This window comes from Nannobrachium achirus (assembly GCF_963921795.1).
Source record: "Nannobrachium achirus genome assembly, chromosome: 22".
Lineage (NCBI taxonomy): Eukaryota > Metazoa > Chordata > Actinopteri > Myctophiformes > Myctophidae > Nannobrachium > Nannobrachium achirus.
The window spans coordinates 38,604,626-38,625,504 of record NC_137829.1 but is presented as its reverse complement, the minus strand read 5'-3'; the positions used below and the strand labels follow the sequence as shown (position 1 = coordinate 38,625,504).

General features: G+C 41.9%; 3 protein-coding genes across 6 annotated transcripts in view; 2 read left to right on the top strand and 1 right to left on the bottom strand.

Annotated features, from left to right (window-relative positions):
- LOC308308014 (interferon alpha/beta receptor 1b-like) overlaps positions 1-13,970 on the top strand; it is a 34,565-nt gene extending 20,595 nt beyond the window's left edge. For all 4 annotated transcript variants that reach the window (XM_080753370.1, XM_080753368.1, XM_080753369.1 and 1 more), the window contains 4 exons: positions 6,771-6,924; positions 8,834-8,991; positions 9,897-10,072; positions 11,387-13,970. In XM_080753370.1, coding sequence (XP_080609496.1) covers positions 6,771-6,924; positions 8,834-8,991; positions 9,897-10,072; positions 11,387-11,645 — 747 coding nt within the window. In that variant the 3' untranslated portion in view covers positions 11,646-13,970. The remainder of the gene's footprint in view (positions 1-6,770; positions 6,925-8,833; positions 8,992-9,896; positions 10,073-11,386) is intronic.
- Positions 1,725-3,332, bottom strand: LOC308308124 (organic cation/carnitine transporter 2-like; the record flags this gene model as incomplete). Its single annotated transcript, XM_080753492.1, has 1 exon — positions 1,725-3,332. One exon carries the CDS (start codon positions 3,330-3,332, stop codon positions 1,725-1,727), a length of 1,608 nt encoding a protein of 535 aa, XP_080609618.1.
- A 2,545-nt stretch (positions 13,971-16,515) lies between the features above and the next one.
- LOC308307628 (interleukin-10 receptor subunit beta-like) overlaps positions 16,516-20,879 on the top strand; it is a 10,603-nt gene continuing 6,239 nt past the window's right edge. Inside the window, exons 1-3 of the mRNA XM_080752894.1 lie at positions 16,516-16,668; positions 17,729-17,846; positions 18,728-18,900. Of these exons, the coding sequence (XP_080609020.1) occupies positions 16,620-16,668; positions 17,729-17,846; positions 18,728-18,900 (340 nt within the window). The 5' untranslated portion in view covers positions 16,516-16,619. The remainder of the gene's footprint in view (positions 16,669-17,728; positions 17,847-18,727; positions 18,901-20,879) is intronic.

The following is a 20,879-nucleotide window of genomic DNA, read 5'->3' as shown; positions in this document are numbered from 1 at the left end:
ACCAAAAATGTGTCCATTTGGTTTGTGCAAAAGCGTGAGAAGTGAAAGTGCTCACAGCGGAAGAACGGCACAAACAACCCCACCCTAGGAATGTCTTCAGAGGTCAGAGTCTTTGAGACCTCTCTTTAATCCAGGTTATGGTTGTCCTGGCCAAGCGACCGCTGTGCACAGTAGTGTTAAGTAACTACAATTTTGAGGTATATATTTTTTACATTACTGGAGTATTTCCAATCTTAAAGGAGCTATAGTCAACTTTTTCTTGAAAAACGAATGCTAAAATAAAAAATAATGTTTCGAAAATATTTTATAAAAAAATAAGCTTCATATATGTGTTTCTATTCAAAAATGACCACAAAAAGCGTAAAATAATAATTTTGGCCATTGTCAGACCGACACTTCGTTTACATTCTAGTCTATAGACTAGGATGTAAACAAAGTGTCGGCCCTACAATGAAAAAGTTGACTATAGCTCCTTTAAGTACTTTACTTCATCTCATATTATACTTTGATATTATTATTATTACAAACAAACCATACATTAACCACTTCAGCTTCGTATCAATTTCGTATTTTGTAGTTAAAGTACAAAAGTACTCAAGTACATTTTTAATTTTTAATTGAAATGTAATTGACTCTTACTTGTAATAGTGTTTCTGCGTTGCAGTATTGATACTTTTACTTAAAGGGGTATTTCACTTTCAAAAAAACTTTTGCTAATTCTATCATCTAATCAGGCTTTTATGAACACCCTGAACAGTTTTTAATGAGCTTGATTGAATATTTAGATATTTGATGTAAATGTTACCAAGCCCTCCAGGCCCAGGGCCTCTCCCCACACACACCCATTGTAACTTCAAACTTCATTTTAACCATGATAGATTCATTAAAAACACACATTATTTTTTCTGGTGACTCATACTACCCTCCTAATATGTGAGCAGGCCGTGTTTTTTCGATAACATTTTTCATTTATTTTTAATAATTATTTTTTTGTATTTTATTTTTTCCATTTTTCCAAATAATTATTAAAAATAAATGAAAAAAGTTATCGAAAAAAACACGGCCTGCTCACGTATTAGGAAGGTAAAATGAGTCTCCAGAAAAAATAATGTGTGTTTTTAATGAATCTATCATGGTTAAAATGAAGTTTGAAGTTACAATGGGTGTGTAACTGTGTATGTGGAGAGAAGCCCTACCACTGCTCCCTGTTGAAAGTGGAATATCCCTTTAAGTAATGTGAGTACTTTTTTCACCGCTCTTACTGGGAACACTCCCACCACACACAGGTACCAGATCATTACTGGAACACTCAGAGGTGTACTCTAACTGCTTCCATCCTTACATTGACAAGTCAGGACAAAATATAAATGACCCTTTTTGCAAATCTACTCTTTAACATGACATGAAAAGGGAAGATTATGATGTTCTGTGGCGGCGTAAGCAGAACTAGTCACACACAACTTAGATACATATGTGTCATTGGTTGGATGTGTAGGATTGACACAGGGGTTAAGTCAACTAAATCAAATCAATTGTATTTGTATAGCACATTTAAAAACAACTCGCATTGTACCAAAGTCCTCCACAGGTCAAAAACTTCACAAACAGTCATTAATAAAACACAGCATGCAGACAAACTACTCAACCGTAAAAAAATATAAAAACTAATCTAGATTTGCCAACAATACACAAGCGTCTGCTCAGAATTTCAACTCTTTCTTCCTTTAATAATTGTCCTTCCTACTCCTCTTGCACAACCCTTGGCATTTCTGCATCTGCTCCAGTGTTTCTGGAAGGTCCTTATTTAGGGTCTCGGGAAGGAAGATGTTACCCATAGATGAGCCGATAGTGAGACTTCCCATGAGAATGTATGGTAGATAGTTGTTGTGAGCGCCCAGATAGACTATGTAAGGAGCTGCGATGCTGCCTATACGGCCGGCTGAAGCACAAATGCCCATTCCCGTGTTCCTGAGCACGGTGGGGTAGATCTCTGCCGTGTAGATGTAGATTATGCTGAAGGCTATGGTGAAGCCAAACTTCCCAATCATTTCCATAGCCATGGCAATTTTGCGATGGGCTTCGGGGACAATTTGGATAAGCAAGAGAAACGCTCCTCCGGTGATGAGGAACGATGACATTAGTATTCTCCTGGGACATTTCTTCAAAAGCCATGTAGCTACAATATAAGCAGGGACCTCAATGGCAGCTGATAAGAAGCAATTGAAGAAGGGATCTCCGCTTAGATTAGAGGTGTTCAGGCTGAGTCCAAAGTAGCAAATGTTTATCGCCAGCCATAAAAGCAAACACAACAGTGTGATGCAGCTTATGTTTCTGGATCTAAGAATATCGAGGAAGGTGTATTTTGGTGGCTGTGAAACCTCATTCTTTGCCTCTTCAAAGATGACCAGTGGCGCCTCGACCTCGTTTTTCCTGGCTGCATACCTCAGTATGGCGTCAGCCTCCCTTGTTCTGCCCTGAGTTAACAGCCACCGCGGAGACTCTGGAAGCAACCACCATAATGGGATGTAAGCCACAGACAACGAGGAGAGAATCATGAGAAGAGTCCTCCATGCCCTCACGCCAAATGCAATCCCGGGTAGCACCATGTACCCGATGCAGTAGAAGAGAAACGACCCCAGTGTTGCAAAGAGCACGCGCATATAATTACTCAGCAACTCTGTCCCAAGCACATATGCAGAGAGGTATATGGATATCTGGGAGGCTCCAACGAGCAAATAGACGACACAGAACATCATCCACGAGTTGGAGAATGCCAGAAGCAGGCCAAATAAACACTGAATCCCAATTGAGAAGAAGACAGTCTTTTTCCTCCCAAACCTGTCAGACAGCTGTCCAGAGGTTAAGGACCCCAACAGGTAGCCCACATAGAGAGCTGAGGTCGCAATGGGAACCCTCCACTGGTTGTCGCACACAAGGTCCCACTCCGTGACTATGGTGGACTGGAAGACGTCTTGGCTGTAGCTCCATCCGTCCACACAGCTCTCCCGTCTCAGTGCAGTGAGGTTCACGTCCTGACCGGGGATGTAGCCCAGAGCAGACAGGTTGCTGACCTCATCCAGTCTGTAGCGCTGGCATCGGCTCCGCTCCTCCTGTCCGTTCACCACCTCTATGGGAATGATGGCCTTCCTCCACGCCGCACTCAGGTTGGCCTCGGGAATGAAACAGTGGTGTTCTGGAGTGGCGGCGACAAAAACGATAAATAAACCGTTGAGTCCGACGGCCATGAAGACGGTATTTATGAGGAAAAACATCCACCAGAAATAAGGGCCAGTCTGCCCCAGGAAGGCCGTGGCCTCATCGTATTCTCCCATTTGTTAACAGAAAAGAAAAAACCTGACAAACCTCTGTAATCCTCCCAGATACCAGACTACGTAGGTTGCTGAGAACCTTCCAGGTGCAGTGTGGTACAGGTCATATAGATCCTCCTGTGGGCTAAGTCACCAACTGCAAGGACAAGTTATTCATTAGTGTGTGAAAATGAGAAAACTCACCTCATTTTCTTCAATGTGGCCAAAGTACAGTGCAAGTAAAGAGGGGACGGAACTCATCAAAGTCTCAGTAGCGGCCACACCATCTGGCCCATACACCCCACCCCCTGTAGGCTTTGCTCCTTGCAGCCATTGCAGTGTTTTCTTCTAAACATTCCTCGCTTTTAGGAACTGCTCTTAACTTTCTTCAGTAACTAAGACACCATTCAGACTATTGTAAGCTTATAATTATAATTATTTTCTTTTTTTTTTATTATTATTGGTGAGACACAGGTGGTTGAGAGGTTAAGTATATGGTACAGTAGTTGACATACTGTATCACCAAGAATCTTTTTCACTTTCATAAGACAAGACGAGACACAGACAGGACTAGACATGATACATGACCAAAAAAGAAACAAAAACAAACTACATGAACAACAACTACAAAAGGGAAAACGACACATAAACAAAAACAAACAAAGAAAGTGTTAATTCACTCTTTTGACACTTGGCAGCTTTTGTAAGCGTTGGTAAAGTACCATGCATAGTAGTACATAAGAACCGCAGGAATACATAAGCAACGGAGGGTGAGTTAAATTTCGTCCGGTTTGTCCGGTCTGTCTCCCACGCCTCCGTACTCCGGATGATTTATCTCTGTATACGGACCCTTACGGACAGCTCCCAACTGGACGGACTGAACGTACAAGATGTATCCGTAGAAGAAGTACCCACGGCCACCGTTATAAAACATAGGCGCAGTTGTGATGAAATTAAAACTCTGCTCTAACAGCAGTTCTCAAACTGTGTGTCCCAATAATAAATTATATTTTATCAAGAAACGGAAAAGGTCGCACAACCACTTGAAGAGGACGCCTCGACTCCCCTCTCTCTCTCTCTCTCTCTCTCTCTCTCTCTCTCTCTCTCTCTCTCTCTCTCTCTCTATCTCGCACGCACGCAGGCACGCACACACACACACACACACACACACACACACACACACACACACACACACACACACACCGCAACAACAGTCATCAGCACAGACAGCGAGGCACACAAGTCACAAGAAGAGATGATGATGCGGCTCATTTATTACTTGGATTATGTTCAATATATGAGCGGGTGTGTTTTGTTATAATTACTCCGGGTCCGCATCTACAGTATGTGTTTAAATTTGTACCCTCGCGGAGTTGCATTTACAGCGATAACGTTGCTGAGTGCTGACAGACAGCAGAACCAGTCCAGACTCCAAACTGTTACCACATATTATTTATACCAAACATTACGGCGGGTCCAAAATCTGTGGTTCTACATATTTTGGCTAAATGCTAAGGTTTTTACACGTGTGAGAACCACCTTCATGTGGCGCGCGGCCAAAACGGGAGCAGAATTGGAGCGGAGAGCGGGTCGGAACATAAATAACGTGCATGTCTACTATGCATGGCGACGCGATTACCGTACGTAGTTCCTCACCCAAAACGTACACAAAATCTACCATACGTAACTATAAATGGCCCTTAAAGAGGTGTGAATGGTGGTTGATTGATTCGAGAGGTAGACACATTCTCACGCGTACGCACGTGCAGCTGGAACAACTAGTCAAAGGCTAGGTTTTATTATTATACCACTTTTTTTTTAAACACCCCATAATTTGTTTCGCTCTGGGTAGTTAAAAAATAGATCACATATTTATGAGACATACTGTAAGAAAGCAGAAGTCACGTTTGTTTTGGTTCCTATTTTTATTTATTTATTATTAATTAACATCATTTACTGATTAGCCAGAGTCATATCCTTCCGTTCCTTCCTTTCTACGTCCAACTGGGGAAACTCCCCCCGTCGGGTGAAAAGAAGCGGCTTGGACTCCTCATGCATAGAAGGAAGTCTGTTGCTCTGCCCAGGTTGCAGCGGGAGTGTAGTGCTCAGAATTGCAAAAAGAAAATGGGTTACAAAAATCGTGGGATAAATATTTAAAAATAAACACACACACACACACACACACACACACACACACACACACACACACACACACACACACACTCTATATTTGATGGACCACCTCCAACCACTATAAATGTACTTGTTATATTGTATTTACATACTATTCCATGCAAATTGGTTAAGAATACATAATATTCATTCAAATAAGTTCAGCTTTACCCTTTGCCTTCACTTTAAACACTATTGTTAGTCGCCCGAGTCAAAATGAAAATGTGATGCCAGTAGAATGTCATATCTATTTAAGAAATGGGACAAATGTCAAGTTAAAAGTGCAAAGTGCACAGAATTTCCGGGAGGGGATGCAGGGGGTTGGAACCCCCCCTGAAGAGAGACTTAAACAGGAAGTCTTTGTGGTTTTGCTGCTGCCTCAAAAACAACAGTCTCAAAACAAACCATCATCTTTGTCCTGTATACACTTCCTCTATTCTGAGGCTCTCTCTGAGCACCTGCTCCCAAACGCACCTGTAGCCCCCCTCTCTCCACACGCACGCACGCACGCACGCACACACACACACACACACACACACCCTTTGTCATTTTTGTGACTCTGCTCCTACATCATAAAACAATTATTCCGAGATTACTATGGTGACCACTTCCAGGTCTAGTTTATTAGCGTTGTTCATTACATCATCATACAGGCACTTAACTTTTATACCTGTCAACTCTGTAAAGTAGCGAGGCACTCGGGTGGCGCAGTGGTAAAGCCCCTGCCCACCACCACGGAGGTTGTGGGTTTGAATCCACTGTGGTGAATCCAGCTTTGTCGGGCGTCTACGCAAAAACAATTGGCCTGTGTTCAGCAGAGAGAAGCCGGGCGGGGAGGGTGATAATAGTCACTGCATGTACTCCTACGGGCTGGGGGCGGTGCCTGTCAGCAGGGAGTGTTAGGCGGGAGGGGTAGGACTAAGGACCTACGTCCTCCCGGAGGGGGCTCCTCACTGGAAGGTGAGTCATTGAGATAAAACAGCAGACAACACAGAAATGTGTGTGGGGAGGAATTAATTAGCATAACGACTGAATTGCGGAGAAAAGGGGGATAAAAAAGAATTGCCCACTCAAAAAAAAAGAAAACCAAGGGAACTGTAAATTAACATGCCATATGTATTTTTCACAAAACTGTAGCCCATTCATTGAATTTATAAGTCACCAGACGTATACAGACAATCTCTCTTGATCGTCTGGCTAAAATCTCAAAAGACAAAAAGGTGATCAAAGTTCTCTTTCTGATCAAGAAGACCCCTAACCCTCCCCTCCCTGTCTGTCTGTGTCCTGTAGGACCTGCAGACCCAGATGGTGAACAGCACTGTCAACCTGGTCACTCTGCCGGACCTGCGCCCCTGGACCTGGTACTGCGTGAGCGTCCAGACGCGCTACGACTACTACCGCAAGAGCAGCAGCTTCACCACGCCGCTCTGCATGAAGACGCAAGGTTTCACTGCTTCACATTCATTACATGAGCATTTGTTATAGTGTCATTTAACCCATTCAGAACGGGTACACAGTATTGTGTATCATTATTTTATGCTTTAACTATTGAAAAATAGCAGATATACAAGCTCACAGCGCGGCACCGAGTGCCGCACTGCGAGCTTGTAGATCTGCTATTTTTGAAAAATCGTGAAAATTAGAATTTTGACCCGATTCTATAATTGTCTTTTGAATCGTTCTAAGGTTTCTATGTCAGCAATCTGACCAGCCATCGTCAAAGAAAAGGTCCTTTTCACTTAACTGGAGCTCAGTTAGTCTGTTCTTGAGAGACTACTATGTCAGTGGTTCTCAAACCTTTTCATGTGATGGACCCCCAAAATTATATGTATTTGGCCACGGACACCCATCACAAAATATTTCGTTCCAGGGACCCCCCCAGAAGCAAAATTTGAGTTACAAACGTTCGCTTTGAAAATACATATATGCAAAGATTTGCACACATTTTCACAACTTTTTCAAAAATAGCAGATCTACAAGCTCGCAGCGCGGCACTCGGTGCCGCGCTGTGAGCTTATATATCTGCTATTTTTCTCTGGTTAAAGCATTCAATAATTCTAGGCCTAAATGGGTTTTAACCCACTGGTTCTCAAGTGTTTCAGCTCAAGACCCAAAAGATAAATCGGATGTTTGCGCAACGGGACCCAAACTGAGCGTGCGTTGCGAGCTTGCAGATCTGTTATTTTTACTACTTCTCAAACATTTGTTCTCTAATTTAGTTCTTTGGTTAGCTTTGATTATTTTTTATTTTAGAATATTTTAGAAAAATACCTGAATTTCATTTCAACATCTTTTAAAATATCCATTAATTACATCATTTAGCAAACTAAAAACTAAAGTGATATTCACTCGCGAGTTGCGACCCACAAAAATGGATTCGCAACCCACACATTCTAAAAATGTTTTCTAAATCTTCTAAACGGTTTTCTGAAAAACCTATGTTGCTATATCAGTTATATAAAGGACCCCCAAACCCAAAAGGATTGATTTTGGTGTTTGTATTGCAAAGTACACCGTGATGACATCATCACGGTGTACTTTGCAATACAAAACCCCAAATCAATCCTCCATTTCTAGGCAACACAGAAGTTTTGGGGGTGGGGGACTTTTTTCTTATTTCCACATATCCACATAACAACTCAAAGGTATATTAATGAACTCAAAGGTATATTAATGACATAGTTCAATGTTGAAAATGGATGGTCCTCCCCTTTAAGTAAAACATTTTAATACTTTTTCCACCACTTTATTTCACAGCATGTGTTTTGCTTTACAGTGTTTGTGTAAACTAGCCCTTACCCGTTCAAAGATATGAGCTCCAAAATGATGTGCAGTGTGTGGGTTATGGGATGTGCACTGTGCATACAGTATATGAGGGATGGAAAGTAACTTTAACTGGTGCTTGCATGATAATATGTAGGAGCATCAATGTAAGAAATACCCGTTTCGTTTAATGGCTACCCCCCCCCCCCAGCCCGCCCACCCGCCTGCGCACACACCCGCCTGCCTGCGCACACACACACACACACACACACACACACACACACACACACACACACAGAGAGAGCTGGTTAAACATGTTGCCTCATGCTAGATGCAGAATAGATGTGCCTCATGCTAGATGCAGAATAGATAGTAGATACACCATAAAAATGCTAATATACAGTATATGATTTGTGAAAGTGACAAACGGGCTTCACAGTTATGTTAGGTGTGTTCATATGCTAATGGTGATGCGATTTCAGATCAATTGCTCCAGCCACTGAGGAGAAACGCTGTTTCAGACAGACACTCACTCACTCAGACATTCGCAAAATTATAGTATAGATATGGCGTGCTGTGTGTCTCTCCAGGTCAGACTCCACTGTGGCAGATCTTACTGTCTTTCCTCCTGTCCATGGTTGCGTTTTTCCTGCTGGTTCTGCTGTCTCTGTACATCTTCTTTAAGTGCTACCGCGTTGTGAAGCACACCTTCTACCCGTCCATCCAGCTCCCTGCACACATCCAGGAGGTAGGACACCATGCCTACATCATCCACATGCAGTACAATATGTCTGCTGCATTCATATAAAATACGAAATCCCACTGCTAACTCTGAAGGGTGTACTATTGCACATGGAAGAACAATTCTTCCATTAAGGGCCACTCGGCAAAATAGAAAAAGTCCAAGGGCCGCAAGCTCAAAATGACGATCCTATTTTGGACGTTTAGAAAATGATTTATAAAACAGGACACACAGGATAAGGCCAAACTTCATTGAACAAAAATATTGTCATGGAATGATTAATGATGAAATGACGAAGTTTCTTCTTTCGGAACAAACACATTAGCAAAAAGGTCTTAAACAAGACAGGTATAAAACAAGACAAAAATAGTTTCCTAGTGGTTTTGGAGAGAAACTGAAAAATTACATCAGAAATTATTTGTCCACACTGAACGTAAACAAAATATATTTATTGTTATGACCATGACGGACCGCATAGACATACCGCAGGGGCCGCAGGTTGAATAGCGCTGCTCTATACTGATGTCATCCGTCACGTTTCGTCTCCCGGAATTCGACTATTCAAATACTTTGAGGTATTCAAATTTGAATACTAAAAGTCACTATTCGTGAATGCCCTACTGTATAGTGCTTCTTATCTGCTGAGACTAATGGTAAAGCGCTTCATAACAAGAGACTGTAGTAAATGATAATACTGTATATAATGCAATAACAAAATATAAAGGCGGGAATGACACTGTGATGGCTGCAGTAATTCTCTCTGTATAGGCCATAAATAGTAACAAGGCACAGGTTGGCACCTCAACAGAATGCTGTTTAGTTCTTTCTGTTGCATGTTCTCCCTCTGTCTGTCTGTCTGTCTGTCTCTCTCTGTCACTCTGTTTTATCCATCTTTCTTCTTTCTTTCTCAGTATCTTTATGACTCCTCCCCCGGCTCTGACGGGCCCCACCTCCTCATCACCTCAGAGTCTGAGGCAGAGCTGGTCTATGACAAGCTGAGCATCTGTCCGGAGCCGGTGCTTCTGGAGATCCACGCCCCTCCCCGCTGTGAGACCCCGCCGTCCATGGCTCTGGAGCCAGACAGCAGGTTAGTACCCATAGTCGACCATAGTCAGTACTATAGTCGACTATAGTCAGTACCATAGTTAACCATAGTCAGTACCATAGTTAACCGTAGTCAGTACCATAGTCAACTATAGTCAGTACCCATATTCAACCATAGTCATTACCATAGTCAACCATAGTCAGTACCATAGTCAACCATAGTCAGTACCCATATTCAACCATAGTCAGTACCCATAGTCGACCATAGTCAGTACTATAGTCGTTCATAGTCAGTACCATAGTTAACCGTAGTCAACCAAAGTCAGTACAACTATTCAACTATAGTCAATACCCGCAGTCAACCATAGTCATTACCATAGTCAACCATAGTCAACCATAGCCAGTACCATAGTCAACCATAGTCAGTACCATAGTCAGTACCATATTCAACCATAGTCAGTACCATAGTTAACCATAGTCAGTACTCAGTACCATAGTCCACCAAAGTCAGTACCAGAGTCTTTGATTGATTGATTGAATATTTTATTAGACAAAAATGAAGAACACTACAAGTATAGTCAATACAAAAAAGAATGTAGTACAGTACAAGTACAAGTACAGTTAAACACCCTGACTAAAAGGAACACCCCAAATAAGTCCTTTTACAGTCTTGTTTACGTCGGAGGTCCTTGGTATTCAATTCATGGACATAAAAATAGCAACAAAAACATTCAAATATCATCGCAGTTATAAAAGACTATATGTACAGAGTAGGAGAAAAGGGGGTGGGGCTAGGGTAAGGGGGGGTGCTCACTTCTCACCTGTCTGTGGGAGAAGTGATAACTACCTTCGCCTCTGGCCTCCTGAAAGGTGAATTTTCAGTGCAGTTTTGAAGGAGGCCAGCGAGCTACGTGTTTTAAGTGAAGTAGTCAAGGAATTCCACACTTGGATGGCAGTGTTGTAGAAGGAGAATTTACCCCTATTTGTGTTATGGGTTTGTTTGTGTTATCAGATCGTTGTGGCTGTGGGTGTCGCTAACTTTTTGGAGGTGTTTGGTCAGATTTGCGGGAATTGAGGGGATTGAGGGCAGAGTTGCATTTACTATTTTGAAAGTCAATCCCATTTTTAGTTCTTTAACCCTTTCTTCTACCCTGAGCCATCTTAGGCTAGTCAGTTCCATAGTTAACCATAGTCAACCATAGTCAGTAACCCTTGTAATTGTACCATAGTCAGTACCATTGTAATTGTACCATAGTCAGTACAATTGTAATTGTACCATAGTCAGTGCCATAGTCCACTATGATCAGTACCATAGTCAGTATAGAGTTATCAGGCTGTGACTGTGTGTTTTGTCCAGTGGGAGACACAGCCGCCAGGGCAGCGGAGGCAGCAGGGACTCTGGAGTCTACTCCACAGAGGGCGGCTCTGGGCCGCGGCAGCCGTGCAGCAGCACCCAGTCGTCTGCCGCGGGCCTGGAGGAGGGCTCGTCGTGGCAGGGCCCCTGTTCCCTGGAACAGGTGAAGATGGAAGCCATGGGGCCCGAGCCCGGCAGGGGCCACCAGCCCGCCGCCGCCGCCGCCATGGAAGACGAGGGTGTGATGGACGTATATGTCTGAAGGGATGGGATGGATGTGTGTGAGAGGAGAAGATGGAGAGACCAAAGAACAGAGGCGGTATTTGGAGACTCTCTGAGGATCTTGGGCACAGCTGAGGGGACAGTTTTCACGAATGAATCGTCTGTGGTACAGATGTATGAACACAGAATTCTAAAGAGTGCACTGTTGCAGAATGGATGCAAGGCTTTCTCTGTACACAATAAGGCTCTCAGGGGCACAAAACGTCTTTTGCGGGCCACTGAACCTGTCCAAAATTAGACAAAAACACAACTGTGTGATTCTCAAAAGCACCCACAAGGGTTGAAATTAGGGCTCGGCGATATTGTCCATATCATGACGGAACATGATAGATATGGTCTGGAATATTAGTATCGTTATATCATGATCTTAAGTGTTGTCTTTTGTTGGTTTTAATCACTTAAGCCTTAATTTACGTTAAAGAAAATCTTCAAAAGATTTTTAAAATAGCTAAAAAAGCGGAGCTTTTTAAATAATACCGGCACAATATTGACATTGTGTTATTTGAATGCACCCCTAACTGCACTGTCAAGAAAATAGTCTCTGTGATATTTACAATTGAACTCGGGCACGAACATGTATGGGTGTAATTGTGCTGGACGGAGGCAGATAACTCATGGTGCTATCAGTGACCACTGTCCTTTCTTGCCACATAGTGTTTTTTTTTTTGTTTAACTCAATTTGGGCACATGTTTAAATTAACACTGAGGATTATACAGTGTACCATCCTGTAGTGCATTTTCTTTCACCGTCTGTCTTACAGTCGTGTGGCTGTGCCTCGCCTAGGAGGAACCGTTCTAAACGGTGAGAGATAACTTACAGTCCGCTAACACCTAGCCCAGTAAATGTTTGCTGGAATAACCTCTGAATATTTGAGCTGTTTTTCTTTTTTTTTTCCAGAGGGGCCTTGTAGGTCCAAAAAGGCCTTATTGTCCACAGATTACAAACAGGGTGCTGTTCAGGCTGTGCCTCACAACCTCCTCCTGATACAAATGAAGTCCATGTTATTTTACAGACGTGTGTTAATATTAACGTGACAGTTTGTGGCCGATGAAAGGAGGTGCTCCTCAAAGACGATTATGGTTCAATTTTTTCCTTCATTGATGATCTTAAATCATGTGGATAGGATGGGTTGAACCCTGCTGTTCCATGTGTGATATGCGCGTCTGTCAATTTTTTTTTTTTATTTTTTATTTTTTTATTGATAGTTACATGTCTTGAACTCGACTGCCTTTTGAAACCAGTAAGGCTTTCTTTATACTTCCGCGGGTGTCATACACCAATGAATTTCAGATCTACAAGTTCACAACACGTCCTCCTGGTCCTTCTCGGTAAGGACACAGACACAATCTGTAATTAAAGAGATTAAACTAAATGTTTAGTGTTTTCATGGGAACTGAGTGAAAACTGAAGCATTTGAAAATGACCTTCCTTTTACTGGTCAGTGATAATGGTCTCAGGTATCAACTCAGTGTCTTCTAAACCAGTTTTTATGGGCCGCGACTCGCAAGTTAAATATATTTCCTACATTAAAAAAAAACATTATTTCAAAAGCTTTTCAAAAAAATTTAAATAAATCTTAATTTTTCAGAAGAATTTCATAAATTACCAAAAAGAAATCCAAGAAATATAATTCACAGAGTTAGTTACCGTCCCTCCATTACCAAAATAACGTCCAGATTACTATGGTGTCGCCTCAACAGGCCTCGGATGAAATCTTTTATTAGAAATTATTTCTAATAATAAAAAGGAAATCGTAACATTTTCATGAGGAAACCGCCGTGAAGGGATTTTTTGTTAATTTCCTTTTTTCTGCATGTACAGTATGTGTTTGAGTCTGTTATGTGTGTCCGTTTTTGATTTACAGTAAACTGAAGGAAAAAAAAAAGATAACAGGGTATAATACAGTAAAAAGGCAAAAAAAAACGTATATATTGCACCAAATAAGAACTGTGTTCCAAAAATAAACAAATGACTCATGGATATGAAGAATCAACTGACAACGTCACAGCGAGAAAACGTTAATGTTACCACTGCGGAATTTGTTACATTTTCGCCAGAATCAAATATGAGTGACTGACTATCGTAAGCGATACAGAGCCATCTCCCTGACAATATCGCAGAGACAGTTTGTTTATTTTTGGACCACAACGCTGAAATGAGAAACTATTTGAAGATGACATCTAAATCAGTTCCACCACTTCCGCTATTCAACAATAGCCAATCTACAAGAACACAACACATTATGAGCTTGTAGATCTTGACAAAATAAATTTCCAATGGGGGTTCCAGCGGCCAGATACATATCAATTTCCAATGGGGGTTCCAGCGGCCAGATACATATCATTTTGGGGGTCCTTGACATGAAAATGTTTGAAAACCACTGTGATATGTTCGCTCTTACCCGTTGAGCCCCTGTTATGTGTGTCTTTGAATATTATTTGTATTCAAATGTTTTTATTCGTGCATTTATGATTCTTATAGAATCTTAAAAAAAACTGCTATTTCTGTTTTTATTTTATAGTTTTGTTGTAGTTTCTATGATTGTCAGAGGTGGTTGTTGTTGTTGAATGACTTTTCCGTCTCTTAAAGAAGAAAAGAAGTGACTCGATGGTTTTAGCGCTCGTTCATCTTGCTGGTCGTCCTTCTCGTGGTGTCGTTTGTCAACCTTTTTAAGGGAAGTCGGGACGCAACATTTATATTATAGACCAATGGTTCTCAACCTGTGGGTCAGGACCCCCAGGGGGGTCCCCAAATTATTTTGGGGGGTCCCCAGATGATTACTGTAACTTAATGTGCAGCATTGTTTTCTCACTCAACAGTTAACAAACCAACATAAAGTGTATAGAGGGTATCTGCACATTTCTATAGTGACAATTTCAGGACTTTTTAATACCTCTAAAATGACAAATTAAGCATTGGCCAAATGTTAAATATTAGAGGCAGAAATTGTGAAAATAGCAGATCTACATGCTCACACTGCCTCGCAACGCAAGTCGTTGTGAGCATGTCGATCTGCTATTTTCACAATAGAACCGTGTTATACAAAATGCAATGCCTCAACTCTTAGTGCTCGTCAGGGTGGGGGGTCCCCATTTAAAATATGATTATTTTGGGGGTCGCGGCCTGAAAAGGTTGAGAACCACCATAGACCACTGTTTCCTAAACATCTTGAAGTGGGGTCGCTATGGCGGCCATATTTGTAGTCGCCCGTGTATCTCTATACTCAAAAGGTAACCTCGCCTACCAGGCAGGGTGAAGGAGTCCGTTTCTCCGGAATGCCTGAACGCACAGGAACCAGGGACCCCTCTAAAGATAGATCTCGGCGAGGTGGAGGCAGGCGAGGTGGAGGCAGACGCGAAAAACGGCCGAAAGACGCGGACGCGACTGTGGTTTGCTATAGGGCTACTGACCACTAGTTGAGCATCTTACACAGTATAGCTTTAAAATCAATTCAAACATTTTTCAAATAAAATTAAAAAATCTAATAATTTTCCATAAATAAATGGGGGGAAAAACATTTTTCAATAGTTTGGGTCCCGGGCAAACATCTCATTTCTCTTTTGTGTCTCAAGCTAAAAGGTTAGGGAACCGTTGTTATAGACTAAAATGGTCTCACTTGTACAGTTCAAATATCCATTCATCTGCTCAAGCTTTATGCAAATATTTACTGCTTTTCTCCACAAAGCCACAAATGTGTAAAGGTCATGATAGACACACAATGTGTTGAGGCGATAAAGGCAGCAGCTGGGGAACCAACACATTTATTTACAGCTTCAATTCAAACACATTTATTTACTGCTTCAATCCAAACTCAACAATAGAGTTTGTTCTCTCAACCCATATTAATGGAACCCTAATCTGCCTTGCCTCAATGCGGTGCCAGTCTTTCATGGCAAGGTGTCCAGTGAATCTGTATATAGCCTATACGTTTACTGTGAAGACTGGTATAACCGGTGAAGTGAAAGCTGTTGGTCCTTAAGCTGCTTATAGAACCATGGACAATCATTCATATTAAAGAAATATAACAAATACCATATGTTACAAGTGCTTCATTTCACTGAATGTGAATTCACTTGATTTCACTAGAGCATTACAGTCACATGGAATCTGAAGTTGATACTAATCATAAATAATATTTTCATTATTTCCCATTTTATTTTATTCATCACTGTCAGTACTGTAAAAATCTCATTGGTTATTCTATTGATTACTTTTACAATTCCTCAAGTAATGAACGTTTTTTTATAGCAAGGAATCATTTATTATAATCAACAAAATTAGTCAGACAAAACACTTAAACAATATTTTGGAACAACCAACTAAGCTTAATCACATAACAATGAGACATGAGCATGTATAGATCTGTTATTGTTATTGTTATTTTTATATCACATATGACAAGAAAAAGAAAATCATATCGAATACATTTATTGGTTATTATTATCTTGTTATTATTATTACATAAGCATGCTGTAAGCGTAATATGGTTTCTTATAAACCCATGAGGGATGGATGGGCACACTGTGTGTGCAGCACATGAACATAAATCATCAAATACCAATCAGTCATTTGAGTAGCACTTAAAGCAAGCTTTAGTGATACACTCAAAATGCATTAAGAGCAGAGCAGATGAACAATATCCATAATGTCATTTTTATGGTCAGATATGCTGGCACTGTGATATTTTCCTGTCAGTTGGTTAATAAGGCGTGTGTGGGTGGCTCACACTTCCTGCTTGCTTGCTTTCTTCTGTCCGTGACCTCAAACCATTTGTAAAAAGCTTCCTCTGTGAATAGGGGGAGTGGTCTGTTCCAAACACAGCAGCAGCATGCTGTGTGTGAACCTGAACCCGCCGAAAACACGCATCAAACCTCAACGTTACAATTCCCCTTCAGGCTGACAGGCTTACAGACAGACAGACAAGACAGCCAGAGGAGGATCAGGAATGAAGAGATGCCAACAAACGCACGGAGCATCTGGACAGCTTTCCTCTTCTGCTCCGGTGAGTTCTGTCGGAATTAAAGTGAAAGTGAAAACCTTACACACTTCCATAGACTCCATGGCATGGAGAGAGAGAGAGAGCTGCATGATAGACAATCTGGCTAACCATCGTCAAATAAAAGGCAACGCCCTCTCTGTTTTGTTCCTTTTCATCTGTTTGCATATCATCAGAGAGTCATGTTCTTGAGAGATGATATGATAGATGATACTGTAGTGCAGAGTTTCTCAGAGTGGGTGCCGTGACAAGTCCAGGGGGGGTCCACCCTATGTTCCCCAGGTTCTATGTTCCCCTCTCTATGTTCCCCACCTCACAGCATTAGCTTTAGTGAGGTTAGGGTTAGGGTTAGGGGTAGGTTTAGGTGGTAAGAAAGTGGGGAACATAGAACCTGGGGAACATAGGTACGGTCCCATTTTTAATCTGTCCTCATGGAATACTTCTGTCAAGTTTATCTTGTGGCATAGGCATACAGAACTGTATCTTATCTTAAAGTAACAGTGTAATTCAGGGGTGCCGTTCTTTCTCTTGGAAATGTGCAGGTTAATAGTTCTGGAACCTCCAGCAGGTACAGTACTGTGTGTACATGTCTTCACATTTCCTGTTTGCAATCTACTTCCTGTACAGACAGATGGAGACACAATACCTCCTGTGTGCGCGCGTGTGCGTGTGTGAGAGAGAGAAGCGGAAGTCTTTTATATATTATAGACGCTCCTTTCAAAATGTCTCTCAAAACATCAACAATCCTCACCACATGGGCCGTATTGTGGTGTTGTTGTGTACATAGAACAGAAGAGATTTTTTTTACATTATTATTATTAAAAAAGCACAATAACACCAATTAAAAGTGATTTTTTTTTAAGGTCCACTTTAAAACAAACTGCAGCGAACAGACTATACAAGCCAGTGGTTGTAAGTTGGGATGCACACTGCACAGTTCAATCATCTTCCTGTGGTTGTGTGTTGGTGTGCACTGCCCTCTGCAATATGCGATTAAGTTCCGGTGGTCGTTGTGCACACTGCACGGTACGTTTAACTTCCATTGGTTGTGTGTTGGTGTGCACAGTGTCTGCAGGCCTGCCCTGTCCTCGGTGTCTAAAGATGGACGCTGTCAACACTCGCTACATCCTCCGATGGGACTGGAGCCAAGCCAGTGCTGTCAACTTCACTGTGCAGTCCACACTGTAAGTACGCACGCACGCATGCACACATGCTGACACTCTCTGTCGCTCTACAGTATCTTCCCCCTTGTCTCCTGTCTTTCCCTCCATCTTTCTCTTGTTTATCTTTGTCCCTGTCTCTCTGTCTTGCTCTCCATCTGTCTCTGTCTCTCTTTCTCTCCATCTCTCTGTGTCTCTTTGTTTCTCTCTCTCTCTCTCTTCATCTCTCCCTGTCTCTCTTTCTTTCCCAGTGTCTTTCTCCTGGTTATTATACATCGTTGTTATACATTTTATACTGTAATACTGGTGATTCAATGTTTGGGCCGGAAGGTAATTTACTGTTGCTTAACAACTACTATACAGGAGTTAACAGGTATATTGATATGCATTACAGGCTCGTCCCTTTGTTAAATCACCCAGCTGTGACACTACAGCGTCTGTAAACGTTGTCGAGGTGTGAACTTGGGGTTGTTTCACTCCGTTGCATGTTTGTGCGCATGCTTCTGCTGAAAAAGATTAGGGAAATTGTTGCAAGGCGTTGTAGATCGGCTATTTTCACAATAAAACCGTGTTATACAAAATTCCTCAACTCTCTTCAAATATGATTATTTCGGGGGTCACGGCCTGAAAAGGTTGAGAACCACTGGCATACACTACCTGTCTTTGGGCATTGCGCATAGGAGTAAGCGACTCGTTATTGAGCTGAATTATTGTTATATAGTCCTGGAAATCGGGTTAAATATTCTGGAAAGGTTTTGAAAAAGTTTTGGAAATTAATTGGTAAAGATGTGTGGGAACCCTGTATAAAGTTTGGGAACCACTGCTGTACATCATGTGTGTTTCTGTCTGTGTGATCAATGTCTGTCTGTCTGATCTTTGTTTGTCTGTCTGTCTGTCTGTCTCAGGGACAACCAAGAGTCCTACACCAGCCGGTGCAGCGGCCGCACAGAGACCTGGTGCGACCTCTCACCCCACCTGGACTACTCGGGGAGTTATGTCCTGCGGGTCAGGGCCGAGGGCGGAGGTCAGCTGTCCAACTGGACCGTGCTGAAGGACTCATTCTGTCCTGATGAGAACGGTGAGGAACGATGTTTGATCGTTGTAGAGGACAGAGGTTCTCAAACATCTTTGGCTCAGGGCACCCCTATAAATAACCTTTTCATCCGCGGCACCCCTGAATTACTACTGCTACTTTACAGTACCTTGCATTTATGTCAAACATGTAAATATTTACCCCTAAGATACAGTATGTCACGAGGAAAACTTGAGAGACGTTTTCCTGCCCCTTTTTTGTATATACTTACTGTTTGTATAGACTTACTGTTTTTTTGTTCTTTATTTTTTTTACTGACTATATCTACTTCATAGTACTACTACTGTGTTCTATTTGTCTGTCATTCAATGTTATATGAGATACTTAAATGGTTTCCTGTGGAAATAAGCTTAGTCTTTTCTAGGATCTCCTTTTAGTAGACCTTGTACCAGTGAACTGTACCATCATGAAACTGTACCTTTTGGGGACTGCCCATAAGTCCGAAGGTTCATTCGTCCGAAGGTTCATTAGTCCGAATTTAGTTAGGGAACACAAATAGCCGATCTACAAGCTCACAACACGTCACACTTGACACATTGTGAGCTTGTAGATCTTCTATTTTTGGTGAAGAGGCTGAAAAAGACAGCACCAAGTACAGTGCAACTAAGGTGCGTTTTACTAAGTATAAGTGGTTAAACTGAAGTGGTATTGATAAATTCTGAATATTATCGAAGTAATTCTGGCACACCCCTGGACTTGCATGTTGGCACCCACTTTGAGAAACCCTAGGAGAGACAGACAGTAGGAAAGCTGACTGGGAGACAGAGTACTATAGGTCCTGTAGGAGAGGGAGACAGTGTAGGAGAGACAGACGGTAGGACAGCTGAGAGAGAGACAGTGTAGGAGAGACAGACAGTAGGACAGCTGAGAGGGAGACAGTGTAGGAGAGACAGACGGTAGGACAGCTGAGAGAGACAGTGTAGGAGAGACAGACGGTAGGACAGCTGAGAGAGAGACAGTGTAGGAGAGACAGACAGTAGGACAGCTGAGAGAGACAGTGTAGGAGAGACAGACAGTAGGACAGCTGGGAGAGAGACCATGTCTCACATGTTAGACAGTCATCTTGGTGACATGTGTTTTGCTCTAACTGAACAAAAAAAAGCTAAAAAAGGGGAGTTGACTGTCAATTCGTCTTTATAAAAAACTCTTTCAAAGTGATTTCGCCATTAAAAAAAGGGACATGATTATTTGAAACATTATATTGTTTGCTTGAATTTCTTTTATAAAATATAATAAGATCTTGTACATCAGCTATTTTAACTATTTGTGTTACAGGGTAAAGGCAGACTAGGTAACTTTGAGCCTAAATAAAATAAAATAGTATGTGGGGGAGAGGGTTCGACCGTAGCTCTTAATTGATCCCTTTTGAACTGCTTTGAAGTTGCTTCAGTTGCTTCATCAGCAACTCTTCCCATCACCAGCAAAACATTGGATGTGAGAACATCTCCAACTGATGTTTCAGCGCATTTTGTGTTTGTGCGTGTGTCAGGTCGCAAAAACATTGGTTTCCCATAAAAATATTGTTTTACATCGTGGCTAGTGGCCAGGGATGTGCTGGGCCCCTGATTCAGCCCGCGAAAAAGAGTTGGAGAGGCCCTCCTATTTTTTTTTTTTTTTTATATATTTCATCGTTGTTGGGTGTCCAAAACAGTTTGTTTTGTATTTATCATTTTAAAAATGATTTAAAATAGTGAAAACAGCCGATCTACAAGCACACAACGCCTCGCACCGCGAGGCGTTGTGTGCTTGTAGATCTGCTGTTTTCACTACTTTTGTGCAACAGCCTTGTATGGTGAATCAGGGCTTTGCTTTGCGAAAAAATGTATACATTTGAAACTTGGAGATACAAGGTTTCTGCCCGACAGTGACGATTTACTTTGTTGGCCGCCCAGCCCTTAAAATGGAACAAATGCCGACATTTTATTTTAATTTCTTTCTAATGGCCGGCCTGGACCGGCCGGGAA